General features: G+C 36.6%; 1 protein-coding gene across 1 annotated transcript in view; it reads left to right on the top strand.

The window, feature by feature from the left end:
• The window catches only part of LOC110038514, a 78,933-nt gene that overhangs the window by 19,387 nt on the left and 37,201 nt on the right, over positions 1-22,345 (top strand). Inside the window, exons 3-8 of the mRNA XM_020743376.1 lie at positions 9,614-9,865; positions 9,953-9,992; positions 10,120-10,272; positions 10,350-11,512; positions 11,642-11,989; positions 12,105-12,176. Of these exons, the coding sequence (XP_020599035.1) occupies positions 9,614-9,865; positions 9,953-9,992; positions 10,120-10,272; positions 10,350-11,512; positions 11,642-11,989; positions 12,105-12,176 (2,028 nt within the window). The remainder of the gene's footprint in view (positions 1-9,613; positions 9,866-9,952; positions 9,993-10,119; positions 10,273-10,349; positions 11,513-11,641; positions 11,990-12,104; positions 12,177-22,345) is intronic.

Genomic DNA, 22,345 nt, shown 5'->3' with positions numbered 1-22,345 from the left:
TGTTGGATTAACTGCCATATGTAGCATCCGCTGTAGACTCCCTCAGAGCAGCCATCTCGGCTGCACCCTCACCGTCCTGAGGTTCATATCATATTCAGTAGACTCGAGTAGACTCGATCTCATTATCAGCTAGAAATCCTGAAGGTTCTAGGGAGTCAATAATTGGATCATCATCAGCAATATTGAAGTCCATATTTGAATGAGAGAGTTGTCGTCGGATGAAGTTGTGAAGTGCCATAGTGGCCACCATAATATGCACTTGTTTGGGAAATGAATACGAGGGCATATCACGTAGGATAACTCATTTCTTCTTCCACACTCCAAATGTTCTTTCAATAACCCCTTGTAAAGAAGAGTGTCGTTTGTTAAACATTTCTTTTTTTCAAGAATCGTGCCACTTGCTCGCTCAAAATCAGGAATATGATATCTAGTGTCTGGATAGGGCTTCAAATAGCCTCTTAGCATCAAATACCCAACATCTACCAAATAATACTTTCATGTTATGAAAGACAATATTAATTAAAAATAATTGATGTAATTAACAAGATGTTTAATTAAGATGAACAAACCTGGAGGTGGGTGAGGAAAACACTGTGTTCTATTCCTAGTTGCATAGGAAAAAAGACGACTGTCATGTACACTTCCTTCCCACCCCGCGATTACATGTTGAAGTTACAGACTGCCATCACATTTTAGGTAGCTTTACCACTCCGACCAATAACGCGATCCTTTCATGACTTGGTAGTCGGGCATCCACATGCATGCGTACCATTGCGTACCATCGATTGCTCCAATGCAGTTCTGTAACTCATAGTTAGCAATTCCACAGGTACTGAAGTAAAAGTAACAAACTAATCAAACTTACTTTGAAATACGACATGTAATGGGGATCATTTGCAATTTGTTTAGGAATAGTTGCGAACGATGAATTAGATGACTTAATGTTTTGCGTTGCTAAGCTCACAAGTTCTTGTATACCTTTATAGAAGTATCGACTAATTGTTTTTGAGGAATGCTGAAATCGCTCTATAGCTCCTCTAACCAATTCATTCTGTGAGAGAATATATAATGTTATAGCCAAGAGTTATAGCCATATATAATGTTATAGCCAAGCCCTCTCTCGTGGTCGTTCTAGAAGAACCTTGGAGGTCGTGGTTACAACATAAGTCACGTAGTAGATCCATAAAAATGGGTGCACTCATTCGAAAAATGTTACTGAACCTTATTGGATGTCCAGCAGGCATCTCACCCACCCATTTGTCCCCAACATATGAGGACGCCATGCATGGTATCCTTCTAGTGCTGGAGCGGTAATATTCCAACAATAATATTGCTATTGCTGCAACCTATGCCATTCTTTTACGACGTTCTTGTTGTAGATTCATCCTGAAGTTATAAATTCATTAGGATGAAATAATCTAGCAGAAAATGACATAAATGAAATGCATCTAGTGAAGAAAGCATCTGGAAAATGCCATAAATGAAATACAAAACATCAATAAATGAAGTACATAAACTGAAAGTCCAAGCATCAGGAAATGTAGTACATCAAATGAAATTCAAAGCATCAGGAAATGAAATACAAAACAATCTCATTCGTCTACTAAAACACGTAAATATTCATAGCGCAGCTCGGGTCGTATGGCCATGAACATTTGCCGATGAGTAGGACCTCAAGTTTTTTAACAGATTTTGCCTGAAAGTGCATATCAAAACTACTTTTGGAATAATGTCTAAAATGACAACGTAGTCCCAGATGGTGCTGTCTGGGGGAGGTGGAGCTGAAAAAGCAGCAACTAGTTCATGAAATGTGCTTTTGACGAAACCATCCGTCTCTTTCTTCCTCCTGGCAAGCCTATGCCTTTTCGACATGGAACTAGACTCTCCCATCTCTTTTTGGTTAATACTAGGCCCTTCTTCATCAACTATTACCTATTCAGGTGGCAATTCATCTGGTATTCCTGAAAATCCAGATTCACTTGGGTTAAATGAATTCTTTCTAGTCGCCACAACCCCCCTAAACATTATGTCCAGTTTTTCCTCGAACTCTGGCTCAATTCCGCACTGGCTATATTTTTTGGCAGTTGACATTACCTAAAACATAAGACATTTATTAGATGTGTTTAAGCATTAACGGAAAAAATAATGAAATTAACAAAAGAAGTTTGTATTTATTACCTCCAATCTTTCTGCCCACCATTCATCTGGAGCATCGATAGTTCGTTTAACGGGATCCCAACCCAATCCGGCAGATCTGTATGTTTCAGCTCCTTCCATATTTTCCATTCATTCTTCAATTGGTCCCATTTGTTTTTGAATTTAAGTCTGTCGTAATCTCTTCCAGTCAATGCTTTGAATCTCTTAGCAATATTTTTCCAACCTTTCTTATTGAAATGCGTGGTTGGTCTGTTCCCCAGTTCCATGTATTCCAAAAAATATTTGTAACATCTTTATCCCACATTGCAGAAGGACCCTCTTCATTCACCTTAGACATTGAACTTTAGGGAGAAAATGAAAGTATTATCTAAAAGTGTAATAAAAAATTCTCTATCCTATGAAATTTAAAAAAAATAACAAATTGTAAATAAACATTGACATCCAACATTCATTTCCACAATACTTCAATTAAAAAAAAAAACAAGTGAATAAGAGATTTATGTGGTTCGGTCAGTGACCTACATCCACAGATAGAAACCCACAAAAATTTTATTAGGCACAACATGAAAGAATACATATCTATGAACCGAAAAACAGATTTCCACTATAATTCTCATAGCACTATAATGCTCTCATATCTCACATTTCACTATAATTCTTACATAGCACTACAATGCCCTCAAATGCCAACCAAACTACTCCCAAGTTTGTATTTATGAAGCAAGCATATACGAAGCCATTAGGAGACCAAACTGGAGATCAAACAGTAATATCGCTAAAGCTGCATTTTAGTTTCAAGGGACAAAAAATATGGAGCAAGAGTCATAACAATATTGTAAAGGAAATCCCAACAGTTGTGCCTTAAAAGCAATAATCATCGAATGGATGCAACATGATCGGTATTCAGCAAGCATGAAAGCGGGAATTCTGCTTATACTAATGGTTACATGAGAAAACATAACACATTTCCATGGAGAACACAAGAAATGACAAGCTGCAGCAATTAGAAGCTTTCATTTTTAGCTTCAAAGTAATCTGTCAGAATAATGCAGACATCACCGACCAAAAAAAATTCAAGGCTCATACTAATGGCATCACCTGCCAAAAAAAAACTTCATTTTTAGCTTCAAAGTAATCCACAATTTACTCATATTGGACAGATGCATCAATTAAAAGCCCTCAATACATGTAAAACTTGTCAATTAAAAGCCTTCAAACCAAAAAATGCTGCAGCTATTTCACAACTTTAATCAAAACTGCAGCTAATCAAACCATCCCAGAAAAGCCTTCTCCTCTAACAATTAACAATATTGCTTTCTTATGTGATCACAAGCTCAAGAAAGCATGAATTTTGCTTTGTTTATCTCTTTAAAAGCTGATAAAGTTGTACATAGTTATAAACAGTCATATGAGTTGTACATAGTGATAAACAGTCATTCATATGACTGTAAAGAAAACATTTAAGGAGGCTAAAATAAAAATAAAATGGCATTTAGATAGTTACCAGCCAATCCCTATCTATTTACGTATCTAACACCTAAAATTTGTTTTTTATTACATTTATATCATCCAAATTTTGCACATCACATAGAAAATTTCACCATTTTAACTTTTAAAATGTGAAAAATACTTTTCCAAGCAAAGGTAAGATGGTATCAATGCAAAAATTGTGTTATGTATGTAAAATATGTTAAACCATAACTTCTCCAAACAACAGGTAAAGATATATCAATTTCTTCCCACATTATTGATGTGAGCTTTCCGAAAAATAAGAAAGTCATACAAGATTTCATAAAGGAAAAGCCAAATCTCTTCATTTTATGAACATAAAGGAAAAACCAATTCTCTCCATTCTGTTGAACAAGAAAATGTGACTATTTTCATAACTATATCGAAGGCTTTCATAACTGTATCAAAGGCGAGGGCGAGGGAGAGACGGGAAGGGCGAGGACGAGGGAGAGACGGGAAGGGCGAGAAGAGATCAAAAAATTATACCTCATATGCGCCGATCTCTCCGTTAGTGAAGGACCACCGCCTCGTAAAGGAAGGTTAAGGGCGAGGCGGGAAGGGACGAGGGCGAGGGAGACAAGGGAAGGGCACCACAGGAAATATTAACCTAAACGCGAGAAGCATACGCTGAACGGAGCTCCAGCCCGGATTGCTGAACTATTAAGGAATTAGCGATATTAAAACGCAGTGGTAAGAAAACGTACCAGCGAACGCACTATTCAAATGGAACGGCGACGTTTTCAAAATGCCACCACTCCCAATAAGCTGCCCCAAACGGGCCCTTAGTGAGTGTGGATCTTAATTAAAGAAAATTATGTAGATGTTCACCCCCACCTCCCTCCTCCTTCAAACGAATGAAATAATGCATACCTTCCAAACTTGATTGATGAGATCGGAAAGATTGTCCATTATTATCTTTGGTGAAAAATGCATTAAAGAGTTTACTTCAGGTTTTAATGAAAGTATAAATTAAACCACTAGCAACTTTTTTCTTTATGAAGTGCCTGTCCATTCCAATTTACTTGGGATTATGTGCAGTTTTAATTTTTGACTTGTTATCTAAATTGAGCCTCATAGGATTTTTTTATTTAACCTTTAAATCTTCTATAAAAATTTTTATTCCATAGCAATTCTTTGAAATGCAATGTTTTTTGCTTTTACATTCATTGTTGTTTTTGCGTTTTATTCTTTACTTATCCTATTCACGAGGTTGCCTTCTAAGAATGTGTAATATTTTGAATTTGACCTTGTGTCAACCTTAGAACCATATCATATGCATTTGTGTATGCTTTGATAGCCAAATTCTCACTTTTTTTAATTATTTTTTCTTTGTTCGACGTTCTCTTCAAATATTGTGGAATTTTATGTGCAACAACATCGTGTGATTCTATTGCTCCTGTGAACCCTCCCCTTGAAAATACTATTTCTGCTAGAGATGAGAAGCTGGATGGCCCTGCTGAGCAACCTACAATTTTAAACCCTATTGAAAATAATAATGAAGGACCCCTACCTACAAGGACTGAGGATCAGGAGAACCTTGCAGCTCTTTTGGAAGTATCGGCGGTAGAGACGACAACTCTTTCCTCACATACACTTTTGGGCACAACTGTTGGCAATCTTCTACTGCAGCACTACCACCTCATCCGAATGAGCAACAACCTCCGGATGAGGAATGACAGGTCTACACTTCCAGGAGGAAAAAGAAGAATGAAGATCTACTTGAGCTAAGAAATCTAATGGATGATACTCTGGTTACTTCGGGCAAATGGTACACACCTCACCAATCTGTTAGCTGGTTCCTTTCCGAGAACTAGAGGCAGAGCCAGAACTAAAGTGGGTCGACCTGGTTGATCTTTTATGTATGAATATAATGGATTTAGCCTTAAATTGAACCAAACACTATTCTAGATTTACAACATTTGGATTTGATAAATCAGAATTTACCAGATTTACTAAATTCTACATAATCTAAATCTTCTAGGTAGCCAAACACCAGTTTAAGACAGTACTTGAATTGACTCATCACGCAAACAATTTAGATAGTGTCACGTATAATATGTAATAAACATATTAGTTTTTTTGCCACTCTTTGCTATGAGGTTTTTTTTCAACTTATGTCATCTCTACCATCTACAGTTTTTGTCAAAATTCTATGGAACTTTTTTGACATGTTTACATTTTAACTTACCCATTTCTTCAACAACTCTATTATGTAATTTTTTGCTTTAATTTTTGGAGCATCCTTTTATTTAGTTCTCCATTCCCTCTAGGTCAATACTTATCATGATAATGTAGTCAACATAAATCATTATTGAGGAGACTTCTCTTGAAGCCATGTGTTATGGTCTATTTAATTTTATTTGTATTTTGTTTTAAACAGTATCTTGACAAACCTTTTGAATAAAACTCTTGGAGAACTCTTCAACCCATACAATACTTAATTTTTGTTCTATATTTGAGTTAAATCCCAACGTTACCTGCATATATACTTTCCCTTCTATGTTATCATGTAAGCAGAGTTATTCATATTTAATTTTTCGAACTCTATTAGTTTCCAAAGATATGAGAACTCTAAGACTATTTTGCTGAAATTTTTAATCCCCCATGTGTGGATGTAGTTATTGGCCACTAATATGGCTTTATTTCTTTCCAGTGAATTATCTCATTTGTATTTTACAATAAAGATCCCTTTTGCTCTGATTTTCGTTTTTTTGATAATTTTATTGGTGCTTAATTTTCTTAAAAATTTTCATTTACTTCTCTCATTATCTTATTCCAATTCATATTATTTTACGACTCAACAATTGTTTTTAGGGATTTAAATTGTATGTAAGCTAGTAAGAAATGATTGGTGGTTTTGAGAAAATTTTTTGCAAGACAAAAATATGTGTATGAGATGTTTAGCGGAAGTTTTTCAAACTTTCATCGTTGGTGGATTTAGTGCAAATATTGATTTGGTTTATTGGATTTGCCTAAATTTAAATGCCTTTCTTCTTGGGTAAACTTGTAAATTAAGTAGGAAGAGATATTGGTATAGGCTCGATATGGGTGGGAGTTTGATTTTGGAATAGAGTGAATGTCAATATAGGAGAAAAAAATTTTTTTGTGAATCATATTCTTTTCCAGGGTAAGTAACGACGTGATAATCCTTTTCTTTTTTTTTTTTTTTTTTGGCGGTTTTTTCCGGGGAAAAAAAAGACGTGAAAATTCTTTTTTTTTTTTTTTTTTTTTTTGTCGGGGAGAATAGCCACTAAAAATAAATTTAAATATTTGAAAATTAAGTTTTTCTTTTCTATATTGTGAATGTGTATAAACAAAGGCAATAGTTTGAAATAATTCGAGAACAAGAGTGCTCAAGATGTTGAAATGGAGAAAGAGTTTGTTAGGGAGTTGTGTCAAAATCTTCTATTCAAGATCATTTTTAGTTAATCGGTTTATGGTGTGAGCAGTTGTTAAAACTGTTTCTCCTTAATATTGTTTTTATTTTTTTTTTTTTTTTGGAAAAAGGATACCCCTTGTGGTAGCAATTAGGTGGTTCTTTTGTTCAGCCATGTCAATTTATTGGGTGAATATGCACAAGAGAAGTCTTGTATTATTTTTTTTTATTGGAAGTATGAGGAGAAAGATTAGTTAAATAGTTTTTGCATATTGGATTTGACTCTTTTAATTTTAACGCCTAACTGATTTTTAATTATGTTGAAAAAGGTACGAAAAATGCTACTTATATTACTTTAGGCTTTTAGGAAAAACAGTCATGACAAATGGGTATTATCATCAATAAAAGAAACTCTTGAACCTCATTGATATTAACAAAAAGGGTGATTCTCGGATGTCACTAAATGAGAGAAGAATGAATTGTATTACTTATTGAAGATATGATATTGTTGTACTTTGATTGTTCATAAACATTACAATGAAATTCTTTAATATTGAATTTTTTTGAGTAATGATCGTTATTTTCCGCGTTATCCTTTTTTGGTATAAGAGTAACAAGTGTTACTTTCCACTGAATCGGCATAATCCCTTCCTCAAAGAAATCATAAATGGCACGAGTGACATCCCCTCCAACAATCTCCCAGAAATGCTTATAAATTGAAGCCGTTAAACTGTCCTTCCCCGGAGTGCAATTGAAACCCATGCTTTTAATAGGTGCCACGATTTCTTCCACCTTGATGTCACCCTCAAGCATGCAAGCTTCGAGGTGGCTGATGCATTTCAATTCACCGAAAGTAGGCCAATTCTCCAACTGAATACTGCTAGCCTTCTATTTGTTCTGGAAGAAATTCAGGAAGCTGGATTTAATAGTTTTCATATCCTCAGCACGAGAACCATCCTCAGGCTTAATAACTTTGATCTGGTTAGATCTAACTTGGGATGAAGTAACAGTGTGGAAGAAACTGATATTGTAATCACCATCATTAAGCCATTTGACTTTGGCCCGCTGCTTCCACCAAGCATTGATTCTAGCCAACGTGATGTTGAGCTCATGAATCTTCACTCTTAGTGACATCTCAGCATCATGACTGAGCAGCCGGAGAGCAATCCTGGGTCTGATGTTCATCAATTTCGCGGTCAACCAAAATCGTAGTGGAGTTGAGGCCCTTGAGCTTATTTTTACTCCAAAAAATAGGGCTTTGAGGGTGCAGGAGCTCTTGCGTTCCAGAATATTAGCATGGGTACCGAAGTCCTTTTTCCAATTGGATGTTAATTTTAGGCTTTAAATTTTATGCATTTTAGGCATATAGCCTCAAGGAATTAAGCCTCGATGGGCTTATTAGTCGCCTTATGATGAGGCAGTGAGCACCTTTTTAAATCTTTTTCATGAGGACTAATTTGATTTTATTTAGCTGTTGATTATCTTTGGTTCTTGGTAATGAAAAATAAATTCTTCAGCTTACGTAATCTTTTAATCTCCTTAAATTTTCTTCTTTTAAATAAATATCGCAGTTGCTTGTGACCAACCTTGTAATTTTTTTATCCTTCAATCAACCATACTACATTGTATGTTTGGCTAGATAATGTTTTTTCCTGATATGTTATATTTTGTTCCAGCATTTAAATTTGGATTGCTATGCATCTTATTTGTATTTTGTCATGTTTGTTTTATGTTGTTAATTGAGCTTGATTATCAACTTTTGTTTCCATTTTGTATGCTTTCCAAGTGATTAACACTGTTAACAATTTAATCTCAAGGCGATTCAACTTTGTTTATGGTTGGCTTGAAATTATTCAATCTGATCTTGATTTGATTAAGCCTTGAACACTGGTTGCCTTGATCTGATCTTTGTATGAGCCAGATATGGGTGTAAAAAATTGACTCCACAAACCAACTCGACTCGAAAAATTTAGGTTCAAGTTGGCATGCTTAAGTTTTGGGTCAGATTTGTGTACAAAATCCCAACACCAACACATTTAATTCAACATGAAATTTATCCAAACTTGACTTGAAATTGACTCAAATAATTGTTATGCATATATCAAACAAGTGATTTTGGTTTGGCTCGGGTTAGTGGTTGAAAGCGTGTTGAATTCGGGTTCAACTTTTCAACCAATTTACTATTTGGGTCAAGCTCAGGTCAAATAATTTTGGGCTCAATTTCGGGTCAGATTCAAACCTGCCCCATGAATCAAGTTTGACGCTCTAGAGACAAACATGTCAACATTAACTTCCATCTGTGCCAAAAACCAGTGCAATCTCAATCTATTTTCGATCTCACATGATAAATTCTTAGGCTATATATTTTGTTTGATCTTGAGCTTGTTAGATTCGATCAAGGTTTGGCTCAATGCAAGCTCTATCCTATCAATGACTGGTTTATTGACTTTGATTTAATGCCATTCTGATCCAAAAAATTGGTCAGATTTTGAGCGATTTTCGATCTTTGTTCCAAACTCAACCCTTCAAGTGATTGACTAAGTTACTTTTTTTGAGCTATTTTACATTCAGGAAATGCTTTCTCCTGGAAAAGGCCATGATCTAGCTCATTCCAATCTTATCGTCAACAATGGTCAGAACTCTAAGCTGCTTTCTCCCTCACACGGAGAATTTCAGAATGATTTGAATGGGCAAGCTTGCCATGTTCATGAAGATCTTTTTAGTAGTATAAGAAGGGAAGGCAAAAGCTATCAAGATTCATTCATTGACTCCAGTTCGTCTTTTCAATCAATATCAGGTGATGCCGAAGAAAAGTTAAAGCCTGTAAGTATAGTTTGTACACCTGAGAATGCTACTAAATCATTCTGTTCTTCTGCCCTCCAAGAAATGATGTCCTCTTCACACTGCCAGGAGCGGCAGCGCATTATTAGTCGGACCGTTCAACCTTCAAGTAAATTTTTTTCCATTTGTGCTAAAGAAAAACTTATGTTTTGTATGTAGTCCCCTTATAATGCTGTTAAAGCATTCCATTTTTCTTTAAGGACGGGCCACTAAATTTTTTTGTTTTTTTTTTCTAGGTGAATTGATGCATGATGCAATTAGACGGCAATCTGCTTCTCTGAGAAGGGAACTCATGGAACATGGTGAAAAAATGTCTGCATATAAAAATCAAACAACTATATCAAATATTAAATCAAGGATGCAGTCTGAGTATGGCCCAATACCATTAGGTAAGGTTCTTTTGCCACTGTTCTTCAGCAGAGTGCTTCAATTGCTTATTGTTATGATCGTAACATGAAACATGCAGACAGCTCGTCTGTGAATCTGGGTGCTACCGAAGTAAATTGTGCTAAACATACTGAAGGTATGGGCATCATCAGGGATCTTAATTGTTCTGGGAATATTTGTAATCCGACAATACTGGATAAAAATGCTGTCTTGGAAAGTATGGACATCAGTATGGAGACCCCTAATAATGTTGTTAAAGCATTCCAGTTTTCTACTTTAAAAGGATCTATATCCTCTTACCAGGACAAACAAAGGCAGCTACAATATCGTTCTGTTATACCCCGAAGTGAATCACTGCATAGTTCTTCTAGAGACCTCTCCGCTTCTCTAAAAATGGAACTCAGAGATCATGGAGAAAGAATTTCTGCTATTAAGTCTAGTTTAACTAGATCGAGATTTAAGTCAAAAATGCAAACTGATTGTGAAGCTGCTCCATTAATGAAGGATATTTTTATTACTAATCTTCAGGGCAGTCTGAATGAAATTAATGATGGTCTACATTTGAAACATGCTGGGAACTCTGATGTGAATATAGATGCTAACGAAGTAACGGCTGCTAAACCACTGGAAGGTTTGCACATTGTAAAGGATCTGGATTGTTCTAGGAATTGTAGTTATTTGACACAACTTGAGAAAAATGTAGCTTTTTCGGAGAGTGTTGAGAAAGGCAAATCGGAAAAATGTGTAGAATTTTTCTGTCATAGTTCTCCTAAGCTACCGCATACCATTGGTCCATGTGCTTTTTCATCAGGCCAAAGAGAAGCTGATCTGAAAGAATCCAATAAGGACATATCAAGCAATGATGCTTTAGCAAATAAAGACAAATCAGCTGTTTCTTTGGAAGGTTTTGTCACTTCAGAAGCTGATGAAATATCTCGTTTAAGAGACATGCATGAACACAAGATTTTGCAGCCTACCACTTCCCTTGTAAGTCATCCAGTTGAAAAGGTGAGCGATGGAGAAAAACTGAAAATATCTGAGAGTCTCGGTACTTTGGTGCATCATGAAAAAACTGGAATAGAAATGAAAAACTTCTCAGTTGGAGGCTCATACTTCAGCAAAAAAATTAATGAAAATTCTGCCAACCGGCCAAAGAAAGTCTTTGAAAGACCAATGGTTGATCTTTACGAAGCATCTGGAGAAGTTTTGGGTGCCAATACAACATTTAGCAAATCATTTGAGGTTACTGAATTTGTAACCCAATCAATTATGTTTCTCTTGTGTTTTCTTTGTCATGAATTTGGTTGTTATTGGGTATTTTGGCATTCTTATGATATGCTCTAACCTTTCTAAGCTTGTTCTTATTTGCAGTCTTCAGCTGCGAAGATTGTTCAATTTTCTGACAATCATTGTTTTAATAAAATGGATCCCAAAAAATCTCAAGCCACCGTATCCTATTTTAATGGCCTGCAACATCAAAATAGAGTTTCTCAACAGGAGACATATTTTGGCAATGATGTTGCGGTTATTGGAGAAATAGAAAATGAGCAAAAATCTCACACTCAGATTGCTGGCTATAGTGAAGGTTACATGATGCAGAACTGTCCAGTTACTGTACCTGAAGTCATAACTGATTTTTCGATTCTGCCAGCAGATCATATGCATCATGATAAGGCATTGGATATCACAGCCAATGCACCACTTAAGCTCTGGACCGATGTATGCCTTCTTTTCTTTTTTTATTTGATCAGTTTTCTGTAAGAATGGTGACATGTTGCCTCTCTAAACTACGTAAGGCTATTTCTATGCGTTTAGTTTAAAACATGTCTCACAGGTACACTCCAAATTATCTGATGCAGCCAACCAACTGTTGCCACAGTCTGCATCTGGACTAAATTTACAGAAGGTTCAACTTTTTCTTATTGATAATTACATTTGCATTTGTATGCTTTGGTTATCTATGGCTTTTGTTTGAGATGTACTTTACGAAATTTATTCAGCATATATTATCATGATTAATGCATATTTTGACATTTAGAATTGGAAATTTGGGGGTGAATTAGTAATGTTCTTCATTAAAAAATTATAAAGAGCTACTAAGAAACCACAAGTATACGATACAAAAATCAAAATATCCAAAAGTAACAACATAGCTGTTGACAACATCCCAAACCAACATATAACTGTATATCACTACTCTAAACAAAATAATGGAAAAAGAAAGTATAATAACATCAGAACATGATATACTTATCAGCTATAGTTCTCCTTCTATAAACTAAGTTTTTTATGCTAGAGATATCAATCTATAGTTTTTCTTTCCCTGAAAAGAACAAGTCAACAGTAAGTTCACGACTTAGTGAGCAATAATAATCTTAATGTATTTTAAATTTTTATGCAAATGCTATGTATGAATGACCAAAAGAAAATGCAGATTATTATTTTATAAAACTATAAACTTTCATTTTAAATGTATGCATTCCCGCTTGAATTTAAACATTTATCCTTTTAATCTCTTTAAGAGTCATATTGAATTACCATCATACTCGAATGTATCTTCAAAATTATATTCGTTGGTACCCTAAAAAATTTATACCTGAGGCACATTGTTAGAAATTTTTTTATCATGCGGAAACATTGTATCCTCCGTCAGTCTCATCTGAGAGTAATCCCATATGAATTAGACCTTTACATTTCTTTTAATCTCTTTCATTTAAGATCATTGAAATCATAATTTTCCCTTTTCAATTTTAGCAATTCATTCATTCACAATATGCCTCATATTATGAAATCTGGTATAAGAACCAATAATATAGTTATTTATAAATAAAACTTTAAGTCTTAAAATAACTCTTCAATAATTATATATTTACTACACTATATCATCAATTTTTTTACCAATCTCAAATCTGAAAGCCTTTTTCCTCATTTCCTAATAATTTTTTTTAATAACATCAATTTAACTAATTATATTAATTCTAATAATAATATAGACCTTCACATACACATTATAGGTTTTCAGATCAATCTTATCCCTTACTCGCAAACAAAGTTTTCTTGCTTGCCTTCGAGTCCTCAATTAACATATTTCATATTAACATATTTAATATATATCAATGTAATGTATATAAAATTACAATAAGCAACTCTAACACAAAAACTTATCTTAACTCGCAAATTAGGGTTTTGCAAGCTTCGACTCTCCACTTTACGCCCACAGTTCTTCCTCTTTCCTCGAATTTTGCGTCATCTCTTTTCGCTCTAAGTTCTGGGATTTAAATTGCTTCAATCCTGATTCAATTAAAATGTCTATTAACATTAATTAAATAAAAACACACCCCCTTCCTCAACACACACACACACACACATGGTGTGTGTGAGAGAGAGTGAATCTCAAAACTTATTGTAAATCCTTCATCCCTTCCCTCACGCACGGACGGGCTCCCCCTTCCTCTTCCTCTACAGCAAGCACAGCGCACAATGTCGCTCGACCTCCCCTCTTCTCCTTGACTCTTCTTCTCATTCGCTCACTTTTTGAAGGCTACGAATGAAATAACCAAAAAAGCACCCTCTCGACTCTATAATAGAACCGCTCGATAGTTAATTCGAATCAATACATCTTATTTCCAATATATTTATTATTATTATTTTTTAAATTTCAATTATTATAATGATGACTCATACAACGTGCTTTCGTGCATAGCCGGGTGCCTCAATGCAAACGATCACCATGTGAAAAGGTGACGAAGCTGAACGATGCAGGAGTGGCGTCTGTGAGCTTTGTGCGTGTTTTGGAGTATCAAGACAAGTTTGAGCTTTTAGTGCAAGCGAGTGCAATTGGAGAGTTGTGTTTGAGGGTGACGAGATCAACATGGCAAAAAAGATTGAGAGTCGCATGACCGAGTGCGTGTAAGGAGGTTTTTGCCAGGTGAAGAAGGGAGTTCATCATCAAAGCTCAAATATTCACTTCCTTAAGTTTAAAGGTGAGATTTAATATTCTAATTATGTGGTTATGTATTAATATTTTAGATCTAATTTATGATGTTAGATTTAACTTGAGTTAGATGAAATATTTTCTAAAGATTCTAAATGAGAAATTATTTATATATGTATGTGTGTATGGGACATCCTGCGGGAAATTACACTTTGCCCAATGACCGCTAGGATCATCTTTTAATTAAATTTTTTTAGTTTTGTGAAAGTTTTTGTTTGAAAGGTTGCAAGTGTTTGTTTAACTGGTTATTTGAGAGTTTTTTGTTGTCTTTTAAGGTTTGTGAATTTTCCTAGATGTGTTGGGTATAAGACACTCTACGGAAAATTACACATTGCCCAATAACAACTAGGGTCAGTCTAAGGACCGAGTCCTAAAGACCGAAAAGTTGCTAAAATACAAAATTTTAAAAATATTAAGAATATAAATTATTTCACACAAACACACTCACACACATACGTATAGATGTAGGAAAGTCTCAATGAAATTTAAAATTTTATTAATTTGAAATTACTACAAAAAAATTCATTAAGATATTTTTAAAAAAGTTGAAAATATGAAAATATCAAATTAATTAAGGTAAAGTAAATAAAAAATTATATGAATAAACTTTGTTGAACTCATACAAAGATTATATTTTAGAAATCTTTCAATCATTAGAATTTTTTTTTTAAATTAATTAATTAAAAATATTAAATATATTGATTTAATAGCTAGTAATATTAAATAATGGGATTAAATTATAATTTAAGTAGTCTAAAGGAAATTTATAGATTAGTTATGTATTTTTCATTAATTTGTAAGATTAATAGTTTTAATGTTATATAAAATTTAAAGTAGTAGCTTGCAATCTTCAATTTTAATTTGGTGATCAATTAAGCATAATGAAATCTGAAAATTAATTTTTATTAATGGATGTTTTATGTATTAGGCATCCAACCCTAAGAAGATGGATTTTAGACTTGATATTGATGTGGGTACTCCTTTTATCTTCCAATAATATTATTGATTTCTTCAAAATCAAACACATGAACTATTACAGATACTTCCTGATACCAGAGTTAATCCAAACCACGACTGAACAATAAATTTCATTGCTGAATTGAAAAATGACAACGATGAATTCTCAACATAAAACAACGCAAACATGTAAACAAAAAGTAACAACGACAATGCTATAAAACATGCAAGAAAACATCACAAAGCACATAAAGTGTAGGGCGCCAGGTCAGAGGGGAAGGAAGTGATAGCGGTGCTAAAGGGTAGATGGCAGCTGGTGGCAACGACACTGAATGGTGTAGAAGTGCTCGCGGCTTGTTGGGAGGAGACTGGCAGCAAGTGGCTGCAGCGTAGATGGGAGGAGTGGTGGCTGGGGCCGGATAGCTGCAGGAAGCTTCAATGGGGAGGCTGAACAGTAGTAGAGACCGATGTCTAGGGCTGGATAGCAGAAGCAACAGGCCGTAGAGGGGTTGACAACATCAAGAACTGGATCAGAAGGGTTGGTGACAGCAAGGACAGGCCTTGGGCGAGGCCTGACGACAACAGGAATAGAACCGGAAGGCCAGTGAGGCTATTGGAAGTACAGACAACAACAAGAAGAGAGGCCAGAAGGCTTGTTTATTGGTTGGAAGGTTCGTAGTTGAAACATTGTAGTCTTCTGACAGGTCGATCTTGTAGGGGTTGTCATTCCACAATATGCCTTGATAAAATAAATATTCATTATTTTTTTGGTCCATCCCGAGCTGGAGCTGCATATAGATATAGATTTCCACATTGTAACTATCGAGCCCTAAGTTTGAAACTTGCTTCTTCACTTCTTGTACTCAGTGAAATGTAGCTGATAAATGAATTTGTGAGGAGAAATCAACTGCAGAATGAAATTTGTAGTCTCCCACACCACTCTCACTAGCAACCACTCAGAAGAAACCTATTCTTCTTCCTCTTCACTAGTAGGACTTGGATCCCATTGAAGAATTTCCTTCCCTATCTTGCTCCTAAGACAAATATTAAGGCTCAGTTTCATTCCTAATGTCTGGACATCTAATGATGGGTACAATGCTGAAATGAATTTAACATCTGAATGATTCAATGTAATTTTTTCTGACATGATACAAAAGGGGCCCATTTACGAAGTGTTGGATCTCTCTCAATAGGGGCAACTTAGCAATGAGTTTATAGATTTGAGTGATCTAGATTTCTTTTATTTGAGGTTGACTCGGGCGTTAGTTTCTTGAACTCAAGGCTGCCTTGGATACTCACCATAAAGTTGTTTGGAGTCTCTCCTATGGGCTCAATTGGAAGTATGTGCTTCTTTTCCTCCTTAATTGGAAGTAGTCCTCCTTTGTGTCCTCGTAGGCTGCAATGTCTATTGTCCTCGTAGGCTTCAATGTCTATTTTTCAATAAGGCATTGCATAGTGAAACAGATCACCCCCCTGGTTGTGCGGTCTGATTCAATATGCTCAAATCAGTGGCAGTTGCAATACTTCATGACTGTGATAGATTGAGGGATGCGGATTAATTCCACCTATTTTCCCTCTGACTCAGCTTTTTCTCTGATGGGGCCAACTTGGATGTTCTTCCAGGTGTAATCTGACTGTAATACCCTGAGGTTGAGCTCTACCTATAAGACGTGGTGGTCGCTCGGTGATGTGATCTCTTCACTTTTGAAGCTAGAGTCTGAATCTTCTATCTATAGTAAGCTTGTAGGAACTGACACTGGATCTCTTGTTTAATCTTTAGATTCTTTCGTTCTCCATATGTTAGCTTTTCTCTCAGCCTCCTTTTATACTGGATTCCAAAGCGTCGTGGTTGGTATTCTGCATCACTGAAGTCCTCTTTATGGAAGAGATTAAGATCCTCATCTCTTGCTCCCCTTTGATTCTCCAGATCCCGGTCGAGGGTAATCTTTTCTTGGGTTTCATCCTCGATATCGACAAGCCTCCGCTGAAGTCGGCTGATCTCCCACTGTATCTCTTCCTGAGTTGTCATCGGGCATGTATCTTCCTGGTGACATGTCTAGGGTTTGGAGTGAGAGGTTAAAGAAGGCGTAGAAAATTTATTTTTGGGTTGTTGATTTTGAAAGGTTAAGTCAAATTTGACCATGGTTTGGTGGTTGGTAGGAATGAAAATTTTTCTTGGTGAAGGCGGCTTGCATAGGGGCAGATCGTAGGAAATCATATGATGGAACTAGAGTTGGGTTAGCTCTAATACCAGCTGATATTAGAGTTAACCCAAACTACGACTGAACGTTAAATTTTATTCTTGAATTCAAAAGTGACAACGAAAAACTCTCAACGTAAAACACCACAAACATGTAAACAACAAGTAACGACAACGATGTTGCAAAATAAGGAAAAAAATAGCACAAAATACAAAAATGACTTCCTTGAGGCAGGTGACAAGATCAGAAGGTAAGAAAGTAACGATGATGTTTGAGGGTAGATGACAGCAGGTGACAACAACACTGGATGACTGGCGGCCTGCTGGGGAGCTTGATAGCAAGTGGTTGCAATGTAGAAGAGGTGGCCGGGGACTAGATGTCAGCGTGGAAAGGGGGTAAAGTTAAAAGGTCAAAGTTAGGGGTTTGCCCGTAAGAAGCTGTCGGTCGCTGGGAGTGCAGTCCCGTCGCTCGCTTATACATATAATTTTATAATTTTAGAAAAATATGAAATCAAACTGACCTCATATTTTTCGCAGTTTATATGAAAGAGCGCTCTTCCTCAAATCTTGTATCTATCCCGAGGGATAAACATAAAACTTGAGGATGAGACTCGATCAAGTAAACTAAGAAATATATGACATCCGTTTGGTCTGTGAAATCGTTTTATTTGCCGACAAGTTCCCCTATTTAATAAAAATAATTAAATATGGTTTATTTTAGGCTGGATTCGGAAAAACTTCCTATAAGGGCAAACCCCTATTGTTAATTACATCTTAAATCACCGAAGTCACCTAAGAAAACTCTGGATAAAAATCAGTGAATACTATACTATCTTCAAAGAAGTCAAAAGGATAGGATTTTTCAACGAAATCGGACGAAGAGGTGTGAAAGGAGAAATGCTCGAACCTGGAACAATGTTGAGGAATCCAAATGAAGAGAAACTAGGGGAGGCCACGGATCCTGAGGCGAGCCTCGGTGGCTTACCAGTCTATCCTATTTAGTTAGGGCTTAAATTGCACCGTCTGACTGTGCAAAGACCTAACAGATAAAGTGATGATTTATGTTGCGCTAGGCGAACAACCTCGAAATCCTATGACTTGTTGTTTAATTTCTAGGAAAGGAATGGTTTTGCTGGGGAATACATGTTCTGCTGTTGAAGATGGTCGTGCTGCCCACCGCGCTAGCTCCATGCTCCCTGACGTGACGAGTTTAAGTTTTCTAGGGTGTCCAGTTATGGTGTCAAATCAAACGACCCTATGGTTGTAGTCCTCTAAATGTCCTATATAAAAGAAGACATGTTTAAAGCTGTATAATATAAAATGTGTAATGCAGGAACAAACAGGAGAATGCATGTGGAACAATAACAGGTAGAAACATGAATAGTATAACATGCTATACAGGAAGAACAGTAGCAGGTAGAAACATAAATGATATAACATGCTGTACAGGAAGAACAGTAGCAAGTAGAAACAGAAAAATAAAGTACTGTAAAATATAAAGCAAACTTGTACGCCCGTGAGATTCGATGTTCCTTAAGTATAGTAAGCTTAAATGCATCTCAAAAGCAAAGTCCGGAAGAAAACGTCATCCAAGAAATTCGAAGAAGAGTGTAACAACGACTCATGATAGAAAACTCGAGAGAATCAACGAAAAAGACTCAAGTAAAAGAAAATCCTCAAAAATTCTGGGGACATCCCGAAAGAAAGAAAAAGTAACACGAGTTCACTGTCCCAAAGCTTCGTTAAAACAAAAAAAAAATTCGGGTGAGGGGGACTGTAAGCACTTGTATGGGACTAGACTCAGCTGTATATTTATTCTCAAGGGTCCACGAAGGCTACTCGGTCACCCGAATGTATAGAACCCGTCATTCGTCTAGAAGGGTGTCTTGAACCTCACTTAGGGGCTATTTCCCAGCCTAAATAGGTATTCGTCAGGTGGACAACTAGCTTTAAAGTATGTTTTATGTTTTTTAACATGCATACAAACATGCGAAAAAGAGTTATCAATAGAGTTATCAATTTTGTTTCGTAGGAAAGTATGTTTTTGCTTGAAAAGGGTTTATCAAAATTTATATATTTTTTTTAGAAATTTTCGTTTTCCACGATTCGATTACACTGTCGGGCATGAGACTGTCAATCACCTGAGAAGGTTCGAGCCAACTCCTGCTAGACGGTCGGCGAAGGATACCATATCCTATTGTTCATCAAATGCCTGGATCTTGGTGTTATAGGATATGACATCTTTCTGCTCTATCTTCGGTGTGCCTTTATCATCAACACCGTACGCCCCAAAACGACTACTTGCGACCTTGTTTGATGGTTTCATGTATACCAAAAGGCTATACGTGGACACTTTTGCATCGGACATAAGTGTAAAAAAGAACGAACCAAGAAGCAAGGAAAAAAATGAACAAAATCGGGGTGAGAGAGAGGAGACACCGATCCATCTAAAACACCGAAAAGGAGAACTGATCAGTTCTCAAAACTCGTATCGAAAAGACCTGGAAAAGTAGGACCCAAGGTCTTTCCTAACAAACATAAAGGGCAAGTATGCGCTAATTCTCCCAAACCCCAAAGACATAGGATTGATCATGTCCACCAAATGCTTTTCCAAAATGAGGTTTAAAATCTTGCAAACTTCAAAAGAAAGTGACCTCGGGGAAACCACCACCGATATTTCCAAACTCATGCTGAAATCAGAATTCTCCAACTTTCGAATTAAAAAAAAGTCTCGTAAATCAAATAAACATGAAATTTTCCCACAGAACCTAAATAAATGCTCAGGGCCGGGGCCAATAGAGAAGAGAAAACAACCACCAAGGTCTTCGGCTAAGACAAGAAACAGGGCTAAATGGGGCTCACGGCTAAGGCAGAAGACAGCTGCCAAGACTCATGACCAAAGGCATCCCAAGCCCAAGGGGCAGCGAGTGAGCACGGCTAAGGCGACCAAAAGAACCACCAATGGCTACTATGCTTCCCTGACAAACATAAGAGGATAACTAAAGTGATTATAATTTTTGGGATGCCAAACTTGATTCATCCACAACAGTCAAGCCAATCAAGCCTAACAAGTAGGACCAAATCACACCAATGACCTCCAATGGGCCTCACGGGTAAGGACCAAAAGGGGGAGGCTCACAGCTGAGGCAACTCGAGGCACAAGAGCAGAGGAGGCTCACGGCTATGGCAAACCCGAGAAACAACAAGTGAGGCTCACGGCAAAGGCAAACTCGAATCAATTCCCTACAAGTTTTGATATACATAGGAGAGTATAAAACACATCACCAATCTCTCACACCAATCTCTCAAAGTAACAAATTTGATCCATCTACAATCATTCAAATGATTCAAACTCAACAAGAGGGGGGTAGATTAAACTCAAGAAACTCCAATAGGTATCACGGGTAGGAGTAGGAACCAAAGCCAGCAAAACCACCTCCAAACCACCTCTCGGGTAAGGGCTAAACAAAACTAACCGAGCCCCCAACTAGAGCCAAGCTGAGCCCAGCAGGGGCCAAAACCGAGCCCATCAAAGCTAAAACAGGACCCAAGCATTGATATTAATTCAGACTTTAATAGAAATTAAAATTCCAGCCACTTCTAAATAAATCGAAAATCAGTAAGAGCCCAAAGTGAGCCTCTTAAAACTAGCAAAGAAAATTTCAACACCTCAACAAAAAGTCAACATCTCATGCTCCTGCAATGAAAGCCGAATGCCCACACAACTCCAAAACCGAGCCATTACAAGCCAAAACCGAGTTTAAGAAGCACCAAAACCACACCTAACAATATTAAAATCCAGGCTTCCATAAAAAAAAAGAAAAAAATAGAGTTCTAGCCATTTCAAGCCAAAGCCGAGACTCCAAACCAAGCCAAAACTGAGCCCAACAAGAACCAAAAGCCAAAACAGAGCTCAACAAGGCTAAAACAGGACCCAAGCATTGATATAAATTCAGGCTTTAACAGAAATTAAAGTTTCAGCCACCTGTAAGTAAAATCAAGCCATCCAAAGTCAAGGAACAACCTGCATGTCTAAATATTCCAAGCATACAACGATTCCAACAGATTTTTGAGCAGGGGAGGTGCTTTACGAGGAGCTAAACCAAGCCCTCAAAACAAGATACAAAGCTTTCCAGATTAAATAAATTTCCTCCTAACATGCATTTCAAGTAAGGGAAAGCCGCAGGAGCTAAACCGAGCCCCCACATATGTATAAAAGGTAAAGTGAACTCTTTAGCATTCATTTTAAGCAAGAGCAAGTCTTAAGATGCCAAAGTCGAAACCCCCTAGCATGCATGAAAGACCAAATAAATTCTTCAGTATCTCATGCTAAACAAAAGATAAATGAAAAGTTTCACAATACACATCCCAACATGCTTGCAAGAGGAGTATAAATTATTCCAAAGCCATGCTTTAATTATCCAAATCGCTGCCAACATAAACATGATATGATAAACAGAAAACATGCCATATATCCACCACTTTAAGCAAATATCCAAGTCAAATTTCTAACACATGCTCACATTTCATCCTTCGCATGCGAATATTTCAAAAATATATGAAAGTAAAGTAAACTAGCATGCTGTACCATCCAACAGGGTCATGCTCAAAGGCTCGGCAGAGAGAAAACCGAAAGGGGGTGAATAAAAGTACCTTCCTTTGATGCAAATGTAAAGCACCGCAAAATCAGAAACCACCTCAAGAAGATGCTCTCACAGAAATCTCCTCCTAAACTCCTCCTACAGCCAAAAATCTCTACTCTCCTCTTCAACAAACTTTTTAACAACCCCAAAATTCCAAAAGAAACTATGTTTATAGGCCGAGAAGAGAGTGAAAGAGAAAGAAGATCACCCCACCATCCACGGTACTCGAACCACGGTACTCGAATCGGGCCACATTCCCTGCTCACAGAAGGCGAAGCAAC

Source organism: Phalaenopsis equestris, unplaced genomic scaffold, assembly GCF_001263595.1.
Source record: "Phalaenopsis equestris unplaced genomic scaffold, ASM126359v1 Scaffold233005, whole genome shotgun sequence".
Taxonomy (NCBI): Eukaryota; Viridiplantae; Streptophyta; class Magnoliopsida; order Asparagales; family Orchidaceae; genus Phalaenopsis; species Phalaenopsis equestris.
The sequence above is the reverse complement of the archived record's forward strand: the minus strand, read 5'-3'. Positions and strand labels throughout refer to the sequence as shown.